This window comes from Myotis daubentonii, chromosome 11 (genome assembly GCF_963259705.1).
Source record: "Myotis daubentonii chromosome 11, mMyoDau2.1, whole genome shotgun sequence".
In the NCBI taxonomy this organism is placed as follows: Eukaryota; Metazoa; Chordata; class Mammalia; order Chiroptera; family Vespertilionidae; genus Myotis; species Myotis daubentonii.
The window spans coordinates 64,216,211-64,241,656 of NC_081850.1; the positions used below are offsets into that span (position 1 = coordinate 64,216,211).

The window sequence follows — 25,446 nt, forward strand, 5'->3', positions numbered from 1 at the left end:
CTTTGGTTTTCCTTATGCCACTTTCTCCGAATTCTTTTCTGCTTATCAGTTACCTTCACTGCCTTGTCTTTTTCTGCCACCCCTTTAAGTCCTTTGGGTTTTTTAGCCTCACACCACTTCTCACTCTACCTGTTCTTGCTTTGCAATCCCACTCCCTCATCTTCAATTACTAAATGGCTGTAATTTCTCTCTCCAGTCAAGTCTCTTGGACATCTCCACCTAGATGTCCTACATGAGCTTCAAGCTCAATGTATCCCCAACTGAACTTATCTTCCTTCTCAAATCCACTTCCTGCATCCCTCAGAGTATGTGAACCAACATCCAGTTGACCAAATCAGAGACCTGGGAGTAGTCTGTAATTCTATCTTCTTTCTCCCTCACTTTCACTCACTATTGTAGATCATCACTAAGTTGTATCAGTTAGGGTTTCTCTGGTTCCTAGCACAGAAATCAACTCATGTAAGTGCAAAAATATTTATAGAAGAGTACTGGAGTAGTTCACAGAAACAAGAAAAATGAAACAAGTAGGTTTCTGGAAGGATAGGAAGCGAGCAGCTTCCAAGAGCTCAGCACCAGGAACTTAAAGATTCCCCAGGGAATTGCAACAGATGATTCCGCAACAATAGAGTCTTTCATTTCTGAATGTTGTAGAATAAGAATTATAAGCTCCAAACTTTGATTTACACTTGGTTAAAATTAAAAGAAACTATAGGTTGAAATGGTAGGTGAGAGGTAAACCATCTTGTTGACACAAATTCTCTGGAAATCCAAAGTACTCTGTTGGTCTACCATTCTCAATAACAATGAAAAGAGATGATGAGAAAAATTTTACCCTCTGATGACCAGAGGAGCACAATGAATCAATGAATTCTTAAGGGGCAAAGGTCATGATTAAATCTCAAATATTTGCATGTTCTATTTCTTGTGATTAAAATTATAGCTTATTTAATTTTAATAAGGAATAAGAGACCCCTGTCTTAAGTAATTAAATTATCTTATTTATGCAAGAAATGAATTCACAATATATAGTGTATGGGTTCTGTGAGGGGCCAGAATGAGTCTCCCTGAGATGTGCCTCTGTGGTATGCAGATTGTTTTGCGCTAAAGGCAACTCTAGCTGCAGGCTCAAGAGAAGCTTCTGTGTCCATCTCACCCCACCCCCTTAACTACCTAGAAGAATTTTAATTAGAGGCCTTGTCCACAAGAGATTATCAGAGGTACCTTCCTTTGATCTATGTATAGGGCAAGGCAAATTTCTATTGATGAAAGGTCTGCTCTTCTTATCACCCTGCATTACAATGACCTTTTAAAACCCCCAAGGCACCTCACGTCTTCCCTAGCTCACGGTGTCTTATGTACCCGTGTTCCCTTTCTGTCTCTGAGCCTCTTCTGCATGAAGAATCTCTGAGTCTCTCTTGTATGTGAGGTTCCCATATGTACGGGTATTAAATTTGGTTCTTTTCTCTTGCTAATCTGCCTCACATCTGTATGATTATTAGCCCAGCCAGAAGAACCTTGAAGGTAGAGGAAAGTTTGTTCTCCGCCCCCCACCCCCCAGTTCCTTTTGTCAGATCAAAAGTATTTGGAATGACTCTCCCATAGCTGTAGAGATTAAAGTCACCTCTGATATCTCTGATCCAAACACAAAACCAGGTTGGATTTCTTTGGCAATGTCAAGATTCAAATCCCGGGACTGAAGAGTAGATTGATTTACTTTGGATCACTTGTCCACCTTGCAGTGGGGAGTTGGGACTATTAATAGAAATGGGGGGAAGGGAAAGTTGGACAATAAGACAAACAATAAGACAATCGCAACCCCATCCCACTAGTCTAAATAGCAAATGTTCATTCTCCTTAAAATGGCTCTGTTCTGTCACTTCCCCTCTTACCTTGCCTTAGTCTATTTTCTTTAAGGAATCTTACGGTAAACAGTCTTTAATCCTTTGCATTCTGGCTTCTTACTTTATCCTGATAAAGCTCAAGTGTTACTCTCAAAGTTTACCAGTGAGATCCTATCTAATAAAAGAGAAAGATGGTAATTAGCGTACGACCGCTACCCTTCCCATTGGCTAATCAGGGAGATATGCAAATTAACTGCCAGCCAAGATGGCAGCCGGCAGCCAGGCAGCTGATGCGAACAGGGAGGCTTGCTTGCTTCAGTGACAGAGGACTCCAACGTTCCCCGCCTGACTTGCCGGCCTCTCAGCTGCAACTCTAAGCAACTATGTTGCAAATTTAGAAGCTAAAAAAAACCCAGAAACTTGCTTTACTCAGCTGGGCTTCAGCCAGCCGGACTGCAACATTGTATCAAATACAGATGGTAAACAAAGGCCAGAAACCTGTTTTCAGCAGCTGAGGCCTCAGAGCTAAAGCTGGCCCAGAATAAAAAAGAAAAAAAGGAGCGGTTGGGAGCTTCAGTCACCCGTCAGCCAGCCTGAAAACGGCCCTCAGCCCCTCAGCCAGACTGGCCAGGCACCCCAGTGGGGACTCCCACCCTGATCCAGGACACCCTTCAGGGCAAACCAGCCAGCCCCACCCATGCACCAGGCCTCTATTCTATATAGTAAAAGGGTAATATGCCTCCCGGCACCAGGCTCAGCGGAGCCGAGAGACCTCCCGGCACCAGGATCAGCGTGACAGGGGGCAGCTCCCAAACCCCCTGATTGCCCTGCGGCTCTGTGTGTGACAGGGTGCAACGCCCTAACCCCCTGATCGGCCCTGCTCTGTGGGTGATAGAGGGCGGCGCCCCAACCCCTCTACCCCCATGGGCCCTGCTCTGTGTGTGACAGGGTAAAGCCATAACCTCCCCATCGGCCCTGCCCTGAGTGTGACAGTGGCAGCGTCCCAACCCCCTGATGGGCCCTGCTCTGTGCGTGACAGGGGGGAGCTCCTCAACCCCCTGATGGGCCCTGCTCTGTGCGTGACAGGGGGGAGCTCCTCAACCCCCTGATCGGTCCTGCTCTGTGCGTGACAGGGGGGCAGTGCCCCAACCCCCTGATTGGCCCTGCTCTGTGCGTGACAGGGGGGCAGCGCCCCAACCCCCTGATTGGCCCTGCTCTGTGCGTGACAGGGGGGCAGTGCCCCAACCCCCTGATTGGCCCTGCTCTGTGCGCGACAGGGGGTGGCGCTGCAACCTCCCCATCGACCCTGCCTTGAGTGAGACAGGGGACGGTGCCCCAACCCCCCAATTGGCCCTACCCTGAGCGTGACTGAGGTTGGCATCACAACCTCCAGATCGCCCTGCTCTGTGCATGACAGGGGGCGGCGCCCCAACTCCCCAATCAGCCCTGCTCTGAGCCCGACCAGGGGCTGCACCTAGGGATTGGGCCTGCCCTCTGCCACCCGGGAGCAGGCCTAAGCCAGCAGGTCGTTATTTCCCAAGGGGTCCCAGACTGCGAGAGGGCACAGGCCGGGCTAAGGGACCCCCTTCCCCACCGAGTGCACAAATTTTTGTGCACCGGGCCTCTAGTATATATATATATGTTTTTTAATGGAAACATAATTGATGTATACTATTGTATAAGTTTTAGGTATACTATATATGTGTGTGTTGCAGAATAGTTACAATAAGTTTAATTAATATCCATCACCACATAGTTAACAATTTGATTTTTCTTGTGATGTAAGCCAGGACAAGCAGGATACAGAAACTCAGACAGATAGTTAAACAGCAGTTTGCAGCCATCTAGAAATTCTAAATGCCAAGCAGTTTGCAGCCACCTCGTGAATCCTATCTTCCCTAAACCGGGGACATTTCAGAGTAAATAATTTGCACTTCTCCCCATCCAACAGGTAATAGCTTAAATCGCCCTACTCAGGGAGACAGATGGCAGAAATTCAATTAGTGCCATTTGCCAACCAGGCTTGCAGCCAGGGCAGCAATGGGCAGTGGCAGTTCTCCCCAGACAAACCCCCTGAACCTGTCCCCAAGGCCCCTTTTCTCTGGCTCAGTGAGCCAAAGCAGACCAGCCAGGCTCATTTCCCCAGCCCTTTCTTGTTTTACTGTCTCAGCTTTAAAAACATCCTCTAAAATTCACCTGCACTTATGTTGTGAAATATTCCCTGCATGAAGTCAAAAACCCACACACTACCAGCTGGCCCTAGGCAGACCCGCTAAGGGCCAGGTCTCTTTTCCAGTAACATTAGTAACTTTCATATAATCCAGTACTAACTATAGTCACCATGCTGTCCATTACATCCCCAGGTTATAGATCAGGGGTGGGCAAACTTTTTGACTCGAGGGCCACAATGGGTTCTTCAACTGGACCGGAGGGCCGGAACAAAAGCATGGATGGAGTGTTTGTGTGAACTAATATAAATTCAAAGTAAACATCATTGCATAAAAGGGTACAGTCTTTTTTTTTTTTTTAGTTTTATTCATTTCAAATGGGCCGGATTCGGCCCGCGGGCCGTAGTTTGCCCACGGCTGTTATAGATTATAGTAATCTATACTAATAAAAGGGTAATACGCTAATTAGACTGGGTTTACCAGACATCTTCTGGATATCTTACTTCCTTCCAGACAAAGTCACGGTGGCGGGGGCCAAGACAGAGGCGGTTAGGGGCAATCAGGCCGGCAGGGAGCAGTTAGGGGATGACCAGGTAGGCAGGGGGGCGGTGAGGGGGCGCCCAGGCCAGCAAGCAGGGGAAGTTAGGGGCAATCAGGCAGGCAGGCAGGCAGGTGAGTGGTTAGAAGGTAGCGGTCCCGGATTGTGAGAGGGATGACCGACTGCCAGTTTAGGCCCTATCCTGGCAGTCAGACATCCTCCAAGGAGTCCTGGATTGGAGAGGGTGCAGGCTGGGCTGAGGGACACCCCCTCCCCCCACACAAATTTCATGCACTAGGTCTCTAGTATCTCATAAATGGGAGTTTGTGCCTTTTGACCACCTTCACCCATTTTTGCCCATCCCTACCCCCTCATTATATACTTGGTGGTCTCAGCTGAGCCAGGGCTAGAGGCACTAGGAGGTGGGGACTTGGTGTCCTTGAGGCAATTCAAACTGTAGGAGTTCAGAAGCCTTCAGGGTCCTAAGGAGACATCTCCAAGGCTGCCTGGTGGGAAACACAGGGCTTCAGTCAGGAAAACTCCTCTTTCATCTGTAATATTTCTTTTGGATAGAGTTTGGCATTTAAACAACAACTTTTAAAACTCCTCTCCTGAACTCCTAGGCTGTCCTCCTCCCTCCGACTATGGGGGAAGATGTGCTTCTCCCTCCTAGAAGGCTTCTCCTCAAAGCTAGTTCGCTGCCAATTTACCTGCCAAGTGACCTTGGGCAGGACCCTTCCCTGCCCTGCCTGTCATTTCTGTACAACATGGGTGAGGAGGAGCAGGCAGGACCTTGGCTCTTCAGTTTGTTTTAAAGTGGGTGACCCTTCTTTTTAAAAATATATATATATATATTATTGATTTTTTACAGAGAAGAAGGGAGAGGAATAGAGAGTTAGAAACATCGATGAGAGAGAAACATCGATCAGCTGCCTCTTGCACACCCCCCACTGGGGATGTGCCCGCAACCAAGGTACATGACCTTGACTGGAATCGAACCTGGGACCCTTCAGTCTGGAGGCTGATGCTCTATCCACTGAGCCAAACCAGTTAGGGCTAAAGTGGGTGATTCTTGAAGAAAGGCAGGAAAACTAGACAGATTGGCCCCTTCACACACACACACACACACACACACACACAGACACACACACATACAAACACATACACACACTTCCTCCCCACCTGTGTATAGGGGAACAGAGACTGGGCAAGGAATTGTGAATAAGAGATATTTTAATAGAAATAACAGGCCACAGGGGAATACTGTGTAGCAATGAAAACAAAAATGATTTTCATTGATTTATAACCACATGCAACAATACTGATAAATCTCACAGATATAATGTGAATGAAAGAAGCTATATACAAAGAGGAGATATATGATTCGCGTTATGTAGACTCTAAATTCTAGGGTATGAAAACAAAACCATTCTGCTCTGTTTCAGCCACCCTTGGGAGGTGACTGAAAGAGAGTAAAGAGCAAGTGGGGCTTCTGGGATGCTGGATGCTAGTTACATGGATGTCCCCAATCTTAAAAGCCAGGCAGTGTCACTTCTATTGCATTCCATTGGCTCAGGTAGTTACAGAGGTCAGCCCAGGATCAAGGGGGAGGAAACATCAACACCTCCTCTCAGTGGAAGGACTTTAACATCACATTGTAAGAATATATATCCAGATGGGATATGGATATACCGGTGCAGCTATCTTTACAAAATATAATTTGCCACGTAGTGCATCAACTTTGTCTCCAGCCTTACCTCTTTCCAATCTATTTTCCGTACTGAAGCCAGCCAAAACCGCTAAAAAAAAACAAAAACAAAAACCCAACAACAAACAAGCAAGAAGCCCATTTATTTGCTTAAAGTATTTCTAAGTCTATTTATCCTGGTTAGAGATCCCACCAGCTTATTAATTTGTTTGTCGTTTGCTCGTTCCTTACTGATGCACTATCCACCACTCTTTACCATGATGGTTGCTTTGAATAAAAATGTACAGTTTGGCCACCAGTTCCAAGAAGGGTTCATTCTTTCCTGGTAATTTATTCATATATGGCACATCATTTAATACAGAATATTTCTACTAATGCAGTGTGTCTCAAAGTGTAGTCAAGGATCACCTGCAACAGGTTGTATGGGAGGAGGGTCTCAAAATTTGTATTCAAATGAAGAATACCATGTAATTGTAAGGTACACTGAAGTTTGAGAACCACGACTGTTTCTCTGACCTGCCCAGTTAAACTAATGAGCCGATTTCATTTCATGTTCCTCTACTTTCCCCAGCTACTCGCTGATGTCTCTCCATTTTCAGCCACCCAAGCAGAGGTAGGTGGAGAAGAATATGCATTCAGACCTGGGACTGGTGTAGCTGCTTCTTGACTGAGGCAGCCCTGTCTCCGCAGCTTGAGACAAACCCAGCGGCTTCAGTTAGTTGAGCTTGGTCTGTCCCATCCTGCTCCTTCAATCTTTTTCTCCTCATTCCACCTCTCCAAAAGCCATCTAGTTATTAGGACCCTCCAAATAATCCTCTAGAGCAGTGGTTCTCAACCTTCCTAATGCCTCGACCCTTTAATACAGTTCCTCATGTTGTGGTGACCCCCAACCATAAAATTATTTTCGTTGCTACTTCATAACTGTAATTTTGCTACTGTTATGAATCATAATGTAAATATCTGATATGCAGGATGTATTTTCATTGTTACAAATTGAACATCATTAAAGCATAGTGATTAATCACAAAAACAATATGTAATTATATATGTGTTTTCCAATGATCTTAGGCGACCCCTGTGAAAGGGTCGTTCGACCCCCAAAGGGGTCGCGACCCACAGGTTGAGAACCGCTGCTCTAGAGTTCCTCAGCCCTTAGTAATTTTGCTGTGCCCTTAGTAATCCATACAAGTGCCCAGAAAGTCACCAAATATTTATTCAGCACCTACTATGTGTCAGGCACTGTTCTAGGACTTGGGGGCTTGTACTTCCATGGAACAAACCAGATAAAAAAATCCTTATCTTGTAGAACTGATATTCTAGTGAAGAAGACAGACAATGAGTAGTAAACAAATAAGACAATTACTAGTATATGATCTGTTAGAAGGGGAAACAGGAGTGGGAAGGGGTGGGGTTGCCATATAGGGATAGTGATGGGAGAGCGTCACTGAGAGAAGATAGGAAGGATCAGCAGTGTGAAACATACTGCTACCTCTGTGAGGAGCATGTGAGCCAGGAGTGCCAGGCAGGTTGGAGGGAGAGGAGAGTGAGGAGGCCATTGTGACTGGAGCAGGGAAGTGGTGGAAGATGTCAGGGAAGTCATGGGTGGCCGGATTCCATGGGCCTTATAGGCCTCCGTAAAAATATGATTTTTTTTCTCTGAGTGAAATGGGAAGCCTTTTTCAGGGTTTCAGGCAGAAGAGGGGCGTTTTTTAAGCATCTCTTTGGCTGTGCTGTGAAGAAGAGTGAAATCAAGAAGCTATTGCAATAATTCAGGCGAAGCAGGATGGTGTTTTGGACCATGGCGGCAGGTTGAAAGTCATAAAATTAATGTTTGTTTAATTCAAGTTGCAGCATGAATCATGGCTTGCATTGAATGCATCACTAATACGCTTCTGCGGTGGGTTTTCCCAGCCTCGATTTGGGATGGATAGGGAGGGGAGGGGGGCGACACGGTTTGAGGTTACCAAGGAGATAGAACATCATAGATCTGAAAACCTCAGAATGTTCTAGGCCTTTAGGCCTCTGGCGCAGCAATAATTCTGTGGCCGAGCCCACCGGCCGCTTCCCAATGATCGCGCGCAACAGGCCCGGGTGGGAGCCTATGGAAAGCGCAGGACTTCGCACAGCGAGAGGAGCGCACCCCGGGAGTCGTAGTTCTGCGCCCGTGCGCAGGCGCAGTGGTCCCCCGCCGGCTTGCGCGCGCAGCTACTGCAGGACCAGCTTCTGGAAGCTCATTGCGGTAGCGCTGGTCCTGGCTGCTGGTCCTGATGCAGGTAGTGCTTGCCCAGGGCCCCTCATTTGGGGGCCACCACCAGGTCGCCGGCTCCGAGGATGCACTTGGGTAGGGGTGGGTGCCGAGGGATATTGGGATATTGCGCTCCCAATCCCGCAGCTCCGGTGGGAGGTGGCCACCCTCCTAAAAGACCGAGCTCTCCCCCATCCCCTCCCTGCTCCCGGGGTCTAGCAATTGAGGTACTTTTGCATTTTCAGCGGGCAGAGTCCTTGTTATGTGTGCGTGGCGGGAGGACGGCTGTCCCTTGTATGGCAGGATGTTTAGCAGCATCCCTGGCTCTACCCGCTAGGTACCTGTAGCATCCCTCCTCCCAGTCGTGCCAACCAAAATGTCTTCAGCGTTGCCAAGGCTCCCGATGAGGCAAATCCCCACCTGTTCCCCCTCCCACCACCACCCCCATTGGAGAACTTATTTCTGCCTGCGTCACATTTTCTCGGTGCTTCTGTTGTAAGCTCCCTGGAGACCTAGAGGAGTGTCTTAGTCGCCGCAGAGCCCCCAGATGCCCAGCAAGGCGCCGGGTTCGTAGTAGGCACCTAATATTTGGCCGAGGGATAAGTGACGTCATACGTACCGTGTGCCGGGTTGTGTGCTCGGAGGTGGGTAACTGCTGGTACCATAGTTGCAGTAGGAGGAGAGTGTTCTGGCACTGGCTGCGCCGGTAGCGCATCTCAGGCTGGGTGCTCTGTGGGGGTGGGGACCCTGTGTGACCTATCCTGCCTGCCTCCCGGGCGCCCCGTTCCCAGCTCATTGACGATCCGTTCTTTGTAGAAGGAAAAGAATGCATGCCGCACAGGACAGGCTCTGCAGAAAAGCACCTGTGGTTTAGAGAAAGCTTCGCCCAGAGGGGACAGATGAAAGGATAGAAAGGTGACAGTTTTAAAGAATAGAAAACCTTTGCTTGCAGAGGGAAAGAAGAGAGCATTCCAAGGAGAAGGAATGGCGCTAGTGCAAAGGATAGAAGGGAATGGGGAGATGCTTTTTTTTTTTTTTTTGGTGGGAGGAGATACTTTTTTTTTTTTTTTTTCTTGCAGTGTCCATCCAGGGCACTAGGTAGAGCTCAAGAGGCGAGGTCATGCGGACAGGGTCTCTAGATCATGCCTGACCTCTGCGTTTCTATTTTATCTGGAGACAGTTGGGGAGGGATCTTATTTTGCTCAGGCTACAGTGTGATACTGGATTGGAGAAGCTTCTCCTTAGGGAGTTTCAGTAGGATAGAACGGTGAGGTTCTTAGGAATTAAAGCTGCCAGAATTGGGATATTGATTAGGTGAGAAATTTGTTAGGCAAGTATGAAATCAGGCTTCTGAGTTGAGCAACTGGTGGAAAGGTGTGGCCATTCCCTGAGAGAGGGCGGGAGTTGATGAATAGGTTTGCGACTGTTTCTTCCTGTAGTCCTGAGCCTTTTTCTGATCACTTTTGCTTATGAGGAGTATTGAGTCTGAAGAAACTGTTTTTCTCGAGGGGACCTTTAATTACCCTTAAGTAACTCCTCGGCTTTTCACCTACAAAGAAAATTATGCTTTTCATATAGTAGCTGGGCAAGGCTGTCTTAGGCCTCTGAGACTATATGTCTGTATAACTATATCTATATATCTATATCTATGAACCAAACCAAGAACAATGTTTTTAGGATTAATGATTCGTTTCACTTATTTAATATTTTATATTTCTTGACAGTTCCTACAAGACCATAATCTGAACCCTTGATATTTGCTATTTGTAGTGCTTGTTGGTGGACTGTACTGATATCCAATTGGAGTCTAAGGGGACTGAGTTCTGCTGGTGACACAGACTGCAAGCAGTAATACCCGTGAACAAGATGACGGCCGTCTCCTCAGAGCCTCACACTCTGGCTTCAGATGAACAAAACAAGGACCTGAGAATGGATACACCTGGGGAGGAAGACGCTGTCCTGGGAGGAAACACTCCTGACCCGGAGTCTCTCAGACAGAGGTTCCGGTGGTTTTGTTACTCAGAAGAGGCTGGACCCAGAAAAGCCCTGAATCGGCTCTGGGAGCTCTGCCTTCAGTGGCTGAGGCCAGACATCCACACGAAAGAACAGATTTTAGAGCTTTTGGTGTTTGAGCAATTCCTGTCCATTTTGCCCGGGGAGATCAGGATTTGGGTAAAATCACAACGTCCTGAGAATAGTGAGAAAGTGGTGACCTTAATAGAGGATTTGACCCAAACGCTTGAAGGAAAGGAAGGTGAGATTTATAGATGGAGGGAGGAAGTGGGAAAGCTCTCCTTAGCGTATGAGAGTGAACTCCCCAAAAGATAGCAATATATTGCTAGAGAGGAGGCTAATATAAGACTAAGTTTGGAGGTGGGATTGGGTTTGAATTCCCTGTCTTTTACTGTGTGATCTTGGGGAAGCTACATAACCTCTCAGAACTTTAAATTCTTTTAGCTGTAACAAGGGGATCCCATCTTATCTATAGTGTTGTGAGGAATAAATAGGGCAAGTATAGTACATGGTGGATGCTCAAGAAACAGTAAGTTCTTTCCCTTGAGCAAGAGGGGACTTTAGAACGCAGGAGAGAAAAACTTTACCTGGAAATGTTTGGAGCCACAACCATATCAGCCAGCCAGGCCTTAACTTCTAACTCCAGTGTGTGCAGCAGCATGTTCCTAGAATGGTGCTGCCCAGTATCTGTGATGATGGAAGTGTGTTCTATACTGTTTTTGCACTTCAAGCTGGTGCAAATAAGGAATTGAGTTTTTAATTAAATTTAAACTTAAATAGCCATATGTGGCCAGCAACTACCCTGTTGGATAGTACAATTCCATAGCCTTCGGGAACAGCTGACATTTTCATAATTACATTATTACACATTATATACTAGTGTATACAATGTACACTATGAATTACAACATGATTACATCATTGTAAAATATTGATGAAAAGACTTCTAGGGTGGCTAGCCCTTTTGAGAGCATGTGGTTCAACTTGTATAAAATCCCTCTATATGCTACAAATATTCCAAATATTTATGTATGTATATTATTTACCATAAGGCTCTCAGTACATATGGGTGACAGTTTGTATTCTACCAGGAGTTCTGAGATAGATGGGTGTTTATCTCCACAGACTTAATTTGTGGTCACACAGCTCATTGGTGTATCCAAAATTTGGGCTTCCTGACTCCTCTCCGACTTGTCTGTCACTGCAGCCGGTGCTTCCACAAAACTGGGGCCTCTGTGTGGAGCCCCTGCAATCAAGAAGTTCATGAATTGATTGCTCTAGCATTCAATTCATGAAATGAGCAGTTTCCTTACAACAATCCCTTTTTTCTCTTCGATTGCATAATTCTGATTCCTAACTTCCATTGATTATCTAATCATTAAACTGCCTAAAATACTTTTCATAAGAAAGTAAAATATGATTTAAGAGAAAAGCCACTTTGCCCTTATTAGAAGCTGTTAATATCTTGGGGGTATTTAATATTTTTATTGATTTCAGAGAGGAAGGGAGAGGGAGAGAGCTAGAAACATCAATGATGAGTGAGAATCATTGATCAGCTGCCTCCTGCATACCCCCTACTGGGAAGCGAGCCCACAGCGCTGGGCATATTCCCTTGGCCATAATAGAGCCCAGGACACTTCAGTCCGCAGGCTGACACTCTATCTACAGAGCCAAACTAGGGCTACATCTTGGGGTATTTAACACATTCAGTTCATAGGTTCAAATTCCTGATTCTCAAGTGAATAAATAATCTGGTGATCATAATAGAATCAGGGTCCTAGAAAGGGAATGGACTGACTATTCTTGGCGGGGAGAGGGGTGTGGGAGATGTGGAAAGAGACTGGACAAAAATCGTGCACCTATGGATGAGGACAGTGGGTGGGGAGTGAGGGCGGAGGGTGGGGCGGGAACTGGGAGGAGGGGAGTTATGGGGGGGAAAAAGAGGAACAAATGTAATAATCTGAACAATAAAGATTTAATTAAAAAAAAAAAAAAGAAAAGAAATTCCTGATTCTGTCTGCAGGAATCTGATGGTGATTTCAGAGCTAGAGTCAGTTCTTGAGACCAGCTTGGTGCTTTCATTTAATGAGTGACTCTTGTGCAAGGGAAGGACTATGAAGAAAACAAATTAATACATAATATGTGGTTTTGCCTTAATGCATCTTATAAATATTTTAAATTATGCAAACTGAATACATTAAAGTGTGGGTGTATAGAATGAATGAAATCAGTTTTTTGTGATCTTAGGAATTGAAAGGACATCTTACAGGCTAAGGGGGTAAGCTTGGGTTTTAATGGGAATCTATATCTATGGCTCTCCTTTCTGTTTTAAAGAGTAGGAGAAAACTTTTTCTGTTTCTTATGACCTTTTTCTCCAGAGACATATATAGGAATTTCTAGTCTGAGGAATTCATTTGAAAGTCTGGACTGTATTTTTTTCTTCCCTTCCAGTTTCTCAAGATTCTGTTATTTCCCAAGAGGAGAACCTTAAAGAAGATACAACGGTTTCTGTCCTTCCAAATACTGAGTCCGGGGTAAGTTTCCTTTCACTGGTTTTCATTCTTAAGTGAATACTTACTGACCTCCTACTGAGTGGTATAAAAATACTAGATAGAGTAAGTAAGACAGTCTCCTGTTGTCATTCTTCAAAGTTATTCTTCACATTCTATTTTTTTTTTTTTTTAGTCTGGAGAATTTGTCACAAGGTTGACTCTAATAAAAACAAATATTGGCTAAAATTTAACAGTTAGTCCTGATACAATTAGCCAGGTGAAAATAGAAATGCATTTCCTAACATGATAAAAAACTTCCCCAGCTGGAAAATCAAAAGCAGCTCTTATAATACCCACAAAAAGATAAGGATGTTTTAAACTTACTGCTATTAATGAGTATTTTCTGAATATGTTAGCCAGTGTAGTACGATATGAAAGAAATAGGTAAGTATTGATAGCTTGCTTTGGAATCCTTAGAAATTTAAATACTACCAAAACTATAGTTTTTTTTTTCTGAAATCTTAGGATCTATTTAGGAATAATCCAATGCAAAAAGACTGTGTTTGGTGTTCTAGGAACCCATGACATTCAAGGATATAGCTGTGAATTTTTCCAGAGGAGAGTGGAAGAAGCTGGAACCTTTTCAAAAGGAGATCTATAAGGAAGTGCTACTGGAGACCTGTAGGCACCTAGAATTTCTGGGTAAAGACACCTTCTCTTTATGATTTAGCATCAAACCTGGGTATCTTTTTGGCCACGATTTTTGAAAAAAGACAATTGCTACTGTTTTGGCTGGGCATGCAGGAATGATATGATTAATCCTAAAAATGGGTCCTGAAAATGTACTTTTCCGCCGAGTTTTCTCCAAAAAAGAGTCTTTGCTTCATTGAATTGGAAATGTTGAGAATCATTTTGCCCTCATCAAGACCAAACCTCCCCCATGTTCTCTTCAAATTTCAGTATTGCTGTCTGTATTTGACAGTATCTTCTCTTCCCTGGAGAACCAGACTCTATGTGTGGATGCTGACTGACTTAGTTCTATGGAAAACAGACATTTTTCGTGTTTGTTTGTTTTTTCTCTATGAGCAGGCTTTCCAGTTACCAAATTAGATGTGATTTCCCAGCTACCGTGGGTTGAACCAGGGCTTCTGGAAAAAGAAGTCCCAAAAGGCTCCATACCAGGTGAGTTGGTGAAAAGTAGACGAGGAAATTAAACCAGTTGCTTGCCAAGTCATTTGGGAAGACCTTTTGGAATGTTGGGTGGGCCATCTTGCTAAATTAAAATAGAATGACGCTTAGAATATACACGTTGTCTTCCTGGAATGTTCATTTTAACAGACTGTTAGTTTGGGTTCTCTGAGAAGTAGATGCCAAGACATGATTAGCCTTGCCAGAGACTTATTAGGAAGAATTGCAGTGAAAAACGGGGCAGGCTCTGGAAGAGGCTGGGAGTGAGGTCAGAGTGTGATGTAGGTATAACGCCTGGGAAGGAGAGGGAAGGAAGGGTGGGTAGGAAGAATCTGAGACGAAATGCAGTTTAAGGAGGTTTTGGCAAGTCTCCTCTCAGAGTCCTGTGTCTCACAGAAATGGGCCTGAGTATCCCTGCTCTACTTGTCATCGACTGTGACCAGCTGTGGGAAAGTGGCCGAGGCATGAATGCCATGGTGGATTCATAGAGCAGCAGCAGCTGTTGTTAGCTGCCAGTTAAGTGCCACAGAAAAGATCTGAAAAGGGCATTTTTAAAAAAATATATATATTTTATTGAGTTTTTACAGAGAGGAAAGGAGAGAGATAAAGAGTTAGAAACATCGATGAGAGAGAAACATCGACCAGCCGCCTCCTGCACACTCCCCACTGGGGACGTGCCCGCAACCAAGGTACATGCCCCTGACCGGAATCGAACCTGGGACTCTTCAGTCCGCAGGCAAACGCTCTATCCACTGAGCCAAACCGGTTAGGGCTGAATTGAATCTTGAAGGATCAATGTGCATTTATCCAGAGGACATCATGTATAGTATAATTCCATTTTACATTTAAAAAATAATTACTTATATATCAATACCTTAGTTTATTTTAAAGAAAAAAAAGATTTACTTTGCACTATTCCATCTTCTTAACCATTCATTTTAGACAACCTATTGGCTATTTCCATAAGGACAGCAATTGCCTTATGTTTAAGTAGCATTTGGGAGAGTAATTCCAAAAATGGATTCTAAAAATGTTTTGTATTCTAAAAATCTAGCAGGTAAAAGTCTATATTGGTACAAATATATGTCATTCCCTCTTATATAAAAGAAGCATCATTTATATGTACAACTTGTCTAAAAGTCATTTTATAACAGACTGGAGGAAAAAAGTTTTTGACAAGCAAAGCAGAGTCAATAGCCATAATTTATTAAAAGCTCATGTAAAACAATAAGAAACACTGAGTCTATTAGAAACATAGGCAAAGAATTTGAGCAGATAGCTGATAAAATTAAAAATAACCGAGAAAATTAAAATTTAAATAGCTATAGACATGAAAATAATGCTCTAAGTCACTGGTCAAGAATGAAATATGCATATTTTTCTTTTTCTTTTTTGATTTTTTTTAATTAAATCTTTATTGTTCAGATTATTACATTTGTTCCTCTTTTTTTTTCCCCCCATAACTCCCCTCCTCCCAGTTCCCGCCCCACCCTCCGCCCTCACTCCCCACCCACTGTCCTCATCCATAGGTGCACGATTTTTGTCCAGTCTCTTCCCACATCTCCCACACCCCTTTCCCCCCCAAGAATAGTCAGTCCATTCCCTTTCTATGTCCCTGATTCTGTTATAATCAACAGTTCATTCTGTTCATCAGATTATTTATTCACTTGATTCTTAGATTCACTTGTTGATAGATGCATATTTGTTGTTCATAATTTGTATCTTTACCTTTTTCTTCCTCTTCCTCTTCTTAAAGGATACCTTTCAGCATTTCATATAATCCTGGTTTGGTGGTGATGAACTCCTTTAGCTTTTCCTTATCTGTGAAGCTCTTTATCTGACCTTCAATTCTGAATGATAGCTTTGCTGGATAAAGTAATCTTGGTTGTAGGTTCTTGGTATTCATCACTTTGAATATTTCTTGCCACTCCCTTCTGGCCTGCAAAGTTTCTGTTGAGAAATCAGCTGACAGTCGTATGGGTATTCCCTTGTAGGTAACTGAGTTTCTTTCTCTTGCTGTTTTTAAGATTCTCTCTTTATCTTTTGCTCTTGGCATTTTAATTATGATGTGTCTTGGTGTGGTCCTCTTTGGATTCCTTTTGTTTGGGGTTCTCCGCGCTTCTTGGACCTGTAAGTCCATTTCTTTCACCAGGTGGGGGAAGTTTTCTGTCATGATTTCTTCAAATAGGTTTTCAATATCTTGGTCTCTCTCGTCTTCTGGCACCCCTATAATTCTGATGTTGGTACGCTTGAAGCTGTCCCAGAGGCTCCTTACACTATCCTCGCATTTTTGGATTCTTTTTTCATTTTGCTTTTCCGGTTGGATGTTTTTTGCTTCCTCGCATTTCAAATCATTGACTTGATTCTTGCGCTCCTCTGGTCTGCTGTCGGGCGTCTGTATAATATTCGTTATTTCAGTCCGTGTATGCTTAATTTCTAGTTGGTTCCCCAATATAAGATCGAGGGTCTTATTAGTTTTCATGTAGATCTCATTAAGTTTATCGGCAGCTTCTAAACAGTTCTTGAGAGACCTTAAAAGCGTGGTTCTGAACTCTATATCTTCCTTTGACAATTTTGTCCTGTTTCTTTGTCTCCGCATTTTGTTATGCTTCCTTGGTGCACCCCCTAGTGGTCTTTGTTCGCAGTCTTATAGTTAAATCTTGATTGTTGTAGCTAATTCCAGGGAGGGTTTGACCTCCAGGCCAAGTGGCTATGAGAATCAGCTGTGTCAGCAGTGAGAGAACTTCTGTCCTCTAGGGAGGTGCTAATCTAGCCTTTGCCTGAGGCTATCCGGCAAGTGCCTCTGTGCAGGGCTTGGGCGGGGCGGGTCGCACAGGATCAACACGGTGGGCCGGAGAGAGCAGTTATGGCGGCTCTCAGTCCTGTCCGTAGGGGCTCTGCCTCTCTGAGTCCCAGCACCCGCTGCAAAGCTCAGAGAGATAGCTGCACTCGCTCTGACCGAAGCCAGACAGTCCCGTTTGAGTCTGGGTCCCTAAAGACTCGCCTGTATCTGGAGCTCAGAGTCTGTGACTCCCTCCCGATTGAAAACAACAACCGCGCCCTCCGCCGCCAGCCCGCTCCGCGCACTCCACACCTCAGAATTTGACTTCAGTACTGCGCCTCCTCTGAGTGTCCGTATGCGTTTCTCTTTCCTCCTAGTTGTAGGACTTCCACTCAGCCAGCGTTCCTGTGGTTCTGGGTGATGTCTGTTCAGTCTTTTAGTTTCACTTTTGAAGTAGTTGTTCAAAGCAGCAAACTCCGGCATTAACCTATGCCGCCATCTTGGTTCTCCTCCATATTTTTCTTTTTAAGATTTTTTAAAATTGATTTTTGGAGAGAGAGGAAGGGAGAGAGAGAGAGAAAAACATCAATGTGAGAGCAAAACATCAATTGGCTGCCTCCTGCACACCCCCTACCTGAGATCAAGCCACCAACCTGGGCATGTGACCTGACGGAATAAACCTTTAACCCCTCTGCACAGTACAATGCCCAACCAACTGAGCAATGATGAAATACACATTTAAAGCAGCAATACTATTTTTTATAAATCATATTCACAAAGATTTAAAGAAAGATCATTTGACTGGATATGAGTACTCAGGTACTTCTGCTCGTCATACTTCATGTGATAGTATAACTTTTCTACCCTTTAGTTCAATAATTCTATTTTTATGATTCCTCTTTTGAGGAAATATTAATCATCTGATAAACATTCAAAGTTAATAAGCTAATATATGTTATATTAACACATAAATATAATAATATAGAATTAGTTGTTATGTAACTGATTAAAATTATTTTTATGAAGACTGACCAGTGAGATGGGAAAAAATTTTGAACAAGGAAAGTAAGCCTATATATTATGCATATTTTTCTATCTAAAATATAGAGCAATTTCTAGAAGAAAATACACAGTTATTAATAATTGTTAATTTTTGGGTAGTAGAATTTTGTGTTTTATAGTTAGTTTTCTGTTTACAGTTTTATAAAAGTGACAGTGTAATCTCATAATTAAGAGTCAGGATGATGCCGAAACCGGTTTGGCTCAGTGGATAGAGCGTCGGCCTGTGGACTGAAAGGTCCCAGGTTCTATTCTGGTCAAGGGCATGTACCTGGGTTGCGGGCACATCCCCAGTAGGAGATGTGCAGGAGGCAGCTGATCGATGTTTCTCTCTCATCGATGTTTCTAACTCTCTATCTCTCTCCCTTCCTCTCTGTAAAAAATCAATAATATATATATATATATATATATATATATATATATATATATATATATATATAAAAGAGTCAGGATGATGATATGGTTAGTAAATGAATTCAAAGTTTGGAGAAGGGTATAAAGAGTATAGTACTAGAAAAGGCCCTGTGGAGATTGTGCGACTTGAACCCTAGACCCTGTCAAATTTATGTATTTGTGAGAGTAAAGGTACTGTGGAATTACATTCTAAGTCAGCTGTGGGCGAACTACAGCCCGCGGGCCAGATCCGACCCGTTTGAAATGAATAAAACTAAAAAAAAAAAAAGACCGTACCCTTTTATGTAATGATGTTTACTTTGAATTTATATTAGTTCACACAAACACTCCATCCATGCTTTTGTTCCAGCCCTCCGGTCCAGTTTAAGAACCCATTGTGGCCCTCGAGTCAAAAAGTTTGCACTCCCCTGTTCTAAGTAGTGTGAAGTGTTAACACTAAAAGAATAGAATTGAGCCCTAGCTGGTGTGGTTCAGTTGGCTGGGCATCATCCCATGCATAAAAGGTTACCTGTTCAATTTCCGATCAGGATACATGCCTCTGTTGTGGCTCCATCCCTGGTAGGGAGTGTGCAGGAGGCAGCTGATCATTGTTTCCCTCTCACATCGATGTTTCTCTCTCTCTTTCTCTTCTTCTTCTTTCCTCTCTCTTTAAAAATCAGTAAAATTTCTTTAAAAAAATAAAAGAATAGGATTGAAAATGCTGTAGTATATTAGGAACAGTAAATGGATGCCTGATTAAAGTATCCATAGGTTGATAGGGCCAGATTGTGGTTACCTTTGAAAGTCTAGCATAGGTGTTATTGCATAGCATACCTATAAACTTAGTACTATTTGACTGCTTTGAGAAGAAACAATATAGTATAGGGATCAAAAGCCTGGGCTTTAGTGTCAGACTAGGTTAAAAATCTGACACTGCCACTTATAATACATGTGGCCTTGGGCAAGCTACTTATATTCTATGTACCTACTTGTCACATTCACAAGACAGAGATAATAATAGGGTTTATTTCATAGAGCTGTTGTGAAGATTAAGTGAAATACAAGTAAAGTATTTGATATTTGGCCTGGCATTTGGTAAGTATTCAATAAATGTTTGCACTAATATTAATATTGTTTGAAAAAGGAATGTTGGGTACAGGAAGAATAAGTTTGAGCCTGTTTTCAAAATTTGAAATGGAGGTTAAAACTTGCATTTCTAACGATAAAGCACAAACTTTTCATCTTCCTCAATATTTTTCCTAACCCCTATGTTTACCTATTTTCTTTATATCACTTCCCCTTCCTTGTTTTATAGAGTGTACTTGAGAATTGTCCAAGTCAGAATCCTCATAGTCATTACTGCCCCTATTCCTATTTTAGTCCCAAATACAGCACCTTCCTTTATTGCACACAGGAAATATTCTGTGTTATTTCTTTTAGAGTGTGAACCTAGAGGTGAATTGGAGAAATCTGTTCAAAATCAAGATGTTCTTATGGACGAATCGACTTTAGAAAAAACAATAGATAGCTACTTCATGTGTGGTGATTATGGCTTGATGGGAGAATCCTCCAAACGCGGCAGATTAGAGAAGGGCCGTAGCAATAAGGAATGTTCGAAAGTAGCAGGCACACAAAAGAAAACTCATGGGAGAGGCAGTAAGGGTGAGGAATTTGACTCAGAAAAGGGCCCCTCTGCAAGTAATGCCAAGGAAACTTCGGATTTAGTTAAGCATCTGAGAGTCTACTTACGGAAGAAATCTCGGAAGTATAATGAATGCAAGAAACGCTTTAGTTTTCATTCAGACCTTGTTATGAACCGCAAAGAGCACACTGGAGAGAAGCCACGGAAACGTAAGGAAGGCAGGAAAGTCTTAAGTCACTCTTCATCTCTTACTAAACATCAGAAACATCCGAAAATTTATATGGGTACCAAGCCCCAGAAGTGCAGTAACTGTGGGATAGACTTCACTCAAAGCTTATCCCTTGTTAAGAGACGAAAAACCCCTATATGTGAGAAATGTCGGAAAAGTAAATATCAGGATACAACCTCGAATAAAGATGAGGGAACAGAGACTGGAGAAAAATCCCCTAAATGTAGCAGATGTGGAAAATCCTTTGATTATAGTACCACATTGAGCAAACAGCAGAAACTTTACCTTGGTGGAAAACCCTCTATGTGCTATGATTGTGGGAAAGCTTTCAGTAAGAGTGTATCCTTCACACCCCGTCGTAGAGCTCATAGTGGAGAGAAACCCTTCAAATGTGATGATTGTGGAAAAGGTTTCACCCTAACTGCCCACCTCATTAAACATCAGCGAATTCATACTGGAGAAAAACCCTATAAATGTAAAGAATGTGGGAGACCCTTTAGTGACAATTCATCTCTTATTCAACATCAGCGAATTCATACTGGAGAAAAACCCTATACATGTAATGACTGTGGCAAATCCTTTAGTCATAGCTCATCCCTTTCCAAGCATCAGAGAATTCATACTGGAGAGAAACCCTATAAATGTACTGAATGTGGAAAAGCCTTTAGACAGAATTCTTGCCTTACCCGACATCAGAGAATTCATACTGGAGAAAAACCATACCTGTGTAATGATTGTGGAATGACTTTCAGCCATTTTACATCTGTAATTTATCATCAGCGACTTCATTCAGGAGAAAAACCCTACAAATGTAGTCAGTGTGAGAAAGCCTTCCCTACCCATTCTCTCCTTAGTCGTCATCAGCGAATTCATACTGGTGTGAAACCTTATAAATGTAAAGAATGTGGAAAATCCTTCAGTCAGAGCTCATCACTTAATGAACATTATCGCACTCATACTGGAGAGAAACCCTATGAATGTGACTATTGTGGAGCAACCTTTAGTAGAAGCTCAATCCTTGTAGAGCACCTAAAAATTCATACTGGAAGGAAAGAATATGAATGTAAGGAATGTAAGAAGACATTCAAAAGTAATTCAGGCCTCATCAGACATCGGGGATTTCACTCTGGAGAGTAATTCTTGAACTATAGCAAGGTGGGAGGAAAGTTAATCAAAACTGTTCCTTATTAGAAATCTGGATATAAATTGCCACCACATTGATTAGTAGCTGCAACTTTGATGGGTTGGCAGCTAGGAAAAATAGACTTTCCCCCATTCATCCTTCTTTGTAAGAATGTTAATTTTTGGGAGATAGTAGTTAGGGCTGGAAAAGTCATGTGGAAAGTGAAAATAGTACGAGATGTGAAATTATTGTAAAAGGTCAAATATGAATTTAAATAGCAGGGGAGGGGGTACCCAGAACCTACCTTTTTAACCATTTCAGAAGATTTCCCTCTCTTCTGCTTTCCCCCTCCACTCCCATGTAGTGTAATAGAAAACTTGGTTGGAGTCAGATAACCTGGGTTCTGTCCCAGTTTCCAACCAATCTACTATATAACCTTTCTGAATTTGTTTTTGAACTGATGGAATGAAGGGTTGGAACTAATAATTTCTAAGTTGGGGTTGTTGTTTTTTGTACCTTAAATTTTCTGAAGCTGTAGACATAAGTTAAAATTATTTATTTATTTATTTTGTTAATCCTCACCCGAGGATATTTTTCCATTGATTTTTAGGGAGAGTGGAAGAGAGAGGGAAAAACAGAGAGAAACATCGATGTGAGAGAAACACATCAACTGGTTGCCTCCTGCATGTGCCCTGACCAGGGCTCAGGCCGTGGAGGAGCCTGCAACCTAAGTACGTGCTCTTGATGGGAATTGAACCCAGAACCCTTTGGTCCGCAGACCAACACTCTATCCACTGAGCCATACCAGCTAGGGCATAAGTTAAATGTTTTTGATTCATTGGAATTTTCAAGTTTCTGTCGTAGAAAATGATTTAGGATACTAAACTTCTGGCAGTGAGAATATAGTACCCTTTTTGAATACGGGATGCCTTGAATACTTGATGCTAGAACACTGTAAACAGGAACAAGTCAGTGAAGCTGAAACAAGGTTGCCTTCAGGGAATGTTTTAATTGAACAAAACACCTAACTTGTTTTTCCTTTGAGCATTGGCTGAGAGGATTGGGGTCTAGGGACATGCACCTGAGCCATCTCAGACATGAGAGTTACAGTCTTAGGAAAATAGATTGGGGGTGGTGAGGGTGAGAGGAAACGGGTGCTGGAAACAGCTATTCTGAACGGGTTGCCTTTTGCAAAATAGTTTTATTTTTTTAATTTTTGCCTGTACTGAGTACAGCTTCCTGTCAGTAGAGTATAAATATTCTGTATGGCAAAGGTCACAAGCTAAAGTTGGGCCCTTGAGATGTCATAGTTGGTCTGCATGGTAAGCGCGCGTGTGTGTGTGTGTGTGTGTGTGTGTGTGTGTGATTAGTTGCCATCATTATTTAAAATAGGAAATTTCATACTTAAAAAGGCTAGTCTTGAAGAATGTAAGGGATGACAACACTAAGGCCTTATTTCATAAGAAAGGTTGGTTGGGGCAGCCGCTTCCACCTTTAGATAGGGAATCTATTCTTCTACTTGCCAAGTTCTCTCAGTCATGCAACCTGACTTGCCCACAGTAGGAATTTGATATTCCGATTTCCTACCATTTGGAGAATACATATTCTATCATCGAAAGAGACTCCATTGATAGTAAATAAAATTGAGGAAAGGAATGTAGAAATTATAACAAATTTTCACTTAAGTTTTCTGTTGTGAAATTAGACCTGAAAGGAATGAAGAATACAGATATTAGTGGATTATTCCTTACTAATTTCATTGGTGGAGTCTGAATAATAGTTCCTAACTTAGCCAGTTAACTACCATGTGTCCAAAACGGAAACCATCCCCACATGCCACGATGTTTTAAATTTAATTTAAAGAATAAATTTGCAATGAATATTATAAAAATAAATATGTTACTCACAATTCGGGTGTTCTTGAATATTTTCAGGTGAAAATTCTCACAAAAAATGATTTTAAAGTTGGTCAGGGCTGCCACTTAGGGAAAACATTTTTTTCTTTTTTTTTTTATAGACGTAGGTGGCGTGTAGGGGAAGGTCCACCACTTGTGTCTACAGATGCTTGTGGCGTACAATGGGTTAACCGGGAAATAAAAACCCTAAGTCGGTTAGATTTGGGTCTCAGGTCATAAGGTTCTAGAGGAGCCCCACTGACTCAACAGTGGTGCAGAGCTGCTAAAGTTGAAATTGGAGGCAGTGTGTATAAAAACAGAGCTAAAGCAAAAAACTTTCAATTTATCAAAGCAAAGAGATCCACATGATCATCTGAGATGCAGCAGTATTTGCTGTGATTTAGTGGGTTTAGGTGTGCATTGCTACCTCTGGATAATGTTTGGTTTCTTCCTTGTGCCCTCCCCCAAAGCTTGTAGTTCAGATACTGCTGTGTGATAAATTGATCTGCATACTTATTGCTAAAGAGACCAACCAGTGACATTTAGCCCTAAAGGACTATGGCTTATGAGCATCATTTACCTGGTTTAGGGTGGTTGGGTTTTTGTTTGTTTGTTTGTTTATTTGGGTGTTTTTTTTAAAGATAAAAACCCTGGTTTGTTTTTCTCTGAAAAGATATAAACCCTTGTTAGTTTTTCTTTTAGGTGATATAAAACCTAGTTTATCTAAACCCTAGCTTGTTTTTCTGTAAAAAAAAAAAAAAAAAAGTATAGAAAGAATTAAATGTGTAAAGTACTTTAAAATGACGACCTTGCTTTAAAAAAGGTTTTAATGGGTTTCTATTGAAGACATTTCTTTAAAGTCACACCACAAGACGAGGCTTCTCCTGTCAACGAGTTTCCTTTCTTAACTTATTTTAGAATTGTTTTTAATGTGGTCAAAATACAGAATGTGAAAAAGACCTTTTTAATCCTTTCTGGGTGTACTATTCAGTGGCATTAAATACATTCACATTGTTGTGCAGTCGTCATATTCATCTCCAGAAATTTTCCATCATCCCAAACTGAAACTCTACTCATTTACCAGTAACTCCCCACTCTTCCCTCTCCCAAGCCCCCAGTAACCACTATCCTGCTTTCTGTTTCTTATGAATTTGACTCTTCTAGGTACCTCATATAAATAGATTCATCAATATTTGTTCTTTTGTGCCTGGCTTGTTGCACTTCACATGTTTTTAAGGTTCATGTAATATGTATCAGAATTTCATTCCTTTTTAAGGCTGAATAAGATTCCATTGTATGTATATACTGCTTTTTGTTCACCCATTCTTCTGTTGGTAGACATTTAGTTATTTCTACTATTTTGGCTATTTTTAATAACACTGATATGAACAGTGGTGTACAAATACCTATTTGAATCCCTGCTTTCAGTTCTTGAAGTGGAATTGGCTGGATGTCCTCAAGTTTAATCCTTGTAGTGTATGATAGCATTTCCTTTTTTAAGGCTGAGTAATATTCCATTGTATGTTTCAACCACTTAAAAAAAAACATTTTTATTGATTTCAGAGAAGAAGGGAGAGGGAGGGAGAGGTAGAAATATCAATGATGAGAGAGAATCATTGATCGGCTGCCTCCTGCAGGCCCCCCCACCAGGGATTGAGTCTGCAACCCGGACCTGGGACCCTTCAGTCGGCAGGTTGACACTCTATCCACTGAGCTAAACCGACTAGGGCTACACTACATTTTTTTTTATGCATTCATCCATCAGTACACATTTAGGTTGCATCTACCTCTTGGCTATTGTAAATAATGCTACTATGAATATGGGTGTGCAAATATCTCTTCAAAATCTATTATCAGTCTTTTGGATATATTCCCAGAAGTGGGATTGCTGAATTATTTGGTAATTCAATTTTTAACTTTTTGAGGAACCTCCATGCTGTTTTCCATAGCAGCTGCACCATTTTACATTCTTACCAACAATGCAGAAGGGTTTCTTTGCATCCTAGCAACCCATATTATTTTCTATATTTTTGATAGTGGCCATTCTAACAGATGTGTTCTTGATTTGCACTTCCCTGATGATTAGTGATGTTGAAAATCTTTTTATATGCTTGTTAACCATGTGTATAT

General features: G+C 42.4%; 1 protein-coding gene across 1 annotated transcript in view; it reads left to right on the top strand.

Moving 5' to 3' along the window:
• Positions 1–23,935, top strand: part of ZNF483 (zinc finger protein 483) — a 29,208-nt gene extending 5,273 nt beyond the window's left edge. The window contains exons 3-7 of the mRNA XM_059656218.1: positions 10,339–10,754; positions 12,965–13,047; positions 13,581–13,707; positions 14,095–14,187; positions 19,868–23,935. Coding sequence (XP_059512201.1) covers positions 10,339–10,754; positions 12,965–13,047; positions 13,581–13,707; positions 14,095–14,187; positions 19,868–21,435 — 2,287 coding nt within the window. The 3' untranslated portion in view covers positions 21,436–23,935. The remainder of the gene's footprint in view (positions 1–10,338; positions 10,755–12,964; positions 13,048–13,580; positions 13,708–14,094; positions 14,188–19,867) is intronic.
• Positions 23,936–25,446: the final 1,511 nt, after the last annotated feature.